At 41.8% G+C, this 2,024-nt stretch overlaps 1 protein-coding gene across 3 annotated transcripts in view; it reads left to right on the forward strand.

Moving 5' to 3' along the window:
* Positions 1–128: 128 nt before the first annotated feature.
* The window catches only part of LOC108723474 (methylmalonic aciduria and homocystinuria type D homolog, mitochondrial), a 3,404-nt gene continuing 1,508 nt past the window's right edge, over positions 129–2,024 (forward strand). The window contains exons 1-2 of one of the 3 annotated variants that reach the window (XM_018449271.1): positions 129–214; positions 554–692. In XM_018449271.1, the coding sequence (XP_018304773.1) occupies positions 179–214; positions 554–692 (175 nt within the window). In that variant the 5' untranslated portion in view covers positions 129–178. Of the gene's footprint in view, positions 366–553; positions 693–2,024 lie in introns of all 3 variants that reach the window. The other 2 variants (XM_018449273.1, XM_018449272.1) reach the window with 2 other exon arrangements.

Here is a 2,024-nt window from a genome sequence, read left to right on the forward strand (position 1 = left end):
GACTCTCCTGGTTCTAGTCTTCTTGTCTCTGATAAATCTAGGACTCTACCATAATCGATCCCCAGATGTACTCTCTGGTGCCACTCGCGGCAGTCGCGACAGTAGCGCCAGCCACTCCAAACTCCAAGCAAGCCGAGCCAGCAGATAGCAGCATCGGACGCGTGACGAGCAATAACCAATGACGAGCGATGACCTGATGACGAGCAATACCGCAGTACGTCAACTGCGATGTTATAAATAAAGAATAAGGTAGATGATAATTTTTTGCGATCAGCGTGTAAATACGCTTCGTTTTTGTTGCCCGGATTCAAAATCCTCCATGTAAATTGCGTTTGCGCCCTAATGATGAACTGCTGTTCGTAATGGTCAGTAAACTAACACAACACGAACACGGTAACCGTGCTCGTGGTGCAAGAGGTTTCTTATTCCTAATATCTGCCAGCCTAGTAGCCTACACAGTGCTGCTCAGTGCACTGCAGTGCACAGGCCACAGCTGACAGCCAATCGATTCGCCAATCGAATGTAGGTATAACCTGCGAAACGTTACTTCCAGATGCACTGCGTAAAACACGGCAGGAAGCACAACGTCTCGTTGCTGTTTAATTTAATTCCGAGGGTTCTTTACTCGCGTCGCAGCGACCGGAGCACGAGCTCCTACAAGATCGTCAAGTCTAATGGCGATTCCTTAGACGGTGAGTAACTTCTTCACCTCCAGTCATTCACCTCGTTGTATCATCATATATCAGAATTTATCAGAATGGAAGAATGTAACGTAACGTGTCGCTGTCGCGGAACTGCGAGAACTCGCGTATAAATTTTGGGTATTTATTTACAACACTCCCATCCACTTCAATTTTGATGAAATTAGACTTATTCGATTTGCGTTTTTGCATAAAACGAAAGAATGTGGCAGAAAGAAGTGTTGCTCTGCCTCGTGAACCGAGATATTCATCGTTAAAGTTGACGACTATTTTTAGGTTAGGAAATCTGTCACAATCCTGAAAAAAACTCTGCTTCTCTGTTCTTGCTGTGTATGAAAAGTTGTAAACTCGTATGGAATCGTTCATAGGTTACTAACTTGTTACGCAAAGCGAGACTTAATTTTAAAAAATTGACTTTAGTTTTACGGGGTGAGTGGGGCGGGAACTCTTCGCATTTCGCATATATATACCAGGGCCTCCAATCTCCCCTCTTGTTTCGGCGTACCACCGTTAGTGGCGCTGCATTACGTTATGCATACACAAAATTAGTTATTAATTAATAATTAATTTAATGTTTAATTTATTAATCATGTTGCGGATCAACAAATTATTAGGTTCGATAGATTTAGAATAAAACGCTTTATCTTGTAGTACATCCTGATTGCGGATGATCAGAGATATCCTGTATATATACGTACATATATATTACGCTGAATCGCTGAATCAAGCCCAAGACAATGCGAGAAATAGCGATAGCGATAGGAATAACATGATTTCAATCTATCAAAAATCGGATACACCGGAATAAACAGTTTCTGATAGGTTGAAACTATGTTATTCCTATCGATATCGCTATTACTTCGCATTGTGTCTTGGGCTTCACTGTGAACGTGAACATCCTGTAAATAACACGTCCATGTTGATTTTAACAGCCATATTGAATATTAGTTCCGCATTTCCTGGTGTCATACAGTGGCGGTGCCACTAACTCATTGAATCAGCATAAGGCCCTGCGCACAATGGAGGAAATATTAGGAACAGGAATAGATATTAAGATTTCAACCTATCAGATACCAGTTACACCGGAATACACGGTTTCTGATAGGTTGAAATCTTAATATCTATTCCTGTTCCTAATATTTCCTCTATTGTGCGCAGGACTTAAGAGTAGGATTTCATTTCATTTGTGCGTTTTTGGCTGCGGTCCACTTGACGCTACAAACGCTTCGAAGCGTTTGAACGACCAATCAGAGCAAAGAATTTTACGAATTGACTAATCAAAGAATGCTTCGAAGCGTTTGTAGCGTCAAGTGGACCGCAGCC

This window comes from Mycetomoellerius zeteki, unplaced genomic scaffold (genome assembly GCF_001594055.1).
Source record: "Mycetomoellerius zeteki isolate Tzet28-1 unplaced genomic scaffold, Tzet1.0 scaffold241, whole genome shotgun sequence".
Classification (NCBI taxonomy): Eukaryota; Metazoa; Arthropoda; class Insecta; order Hymenoptera; family Formicidae; genus Mycetomoellerius; species Mycetomoellerius zeteki.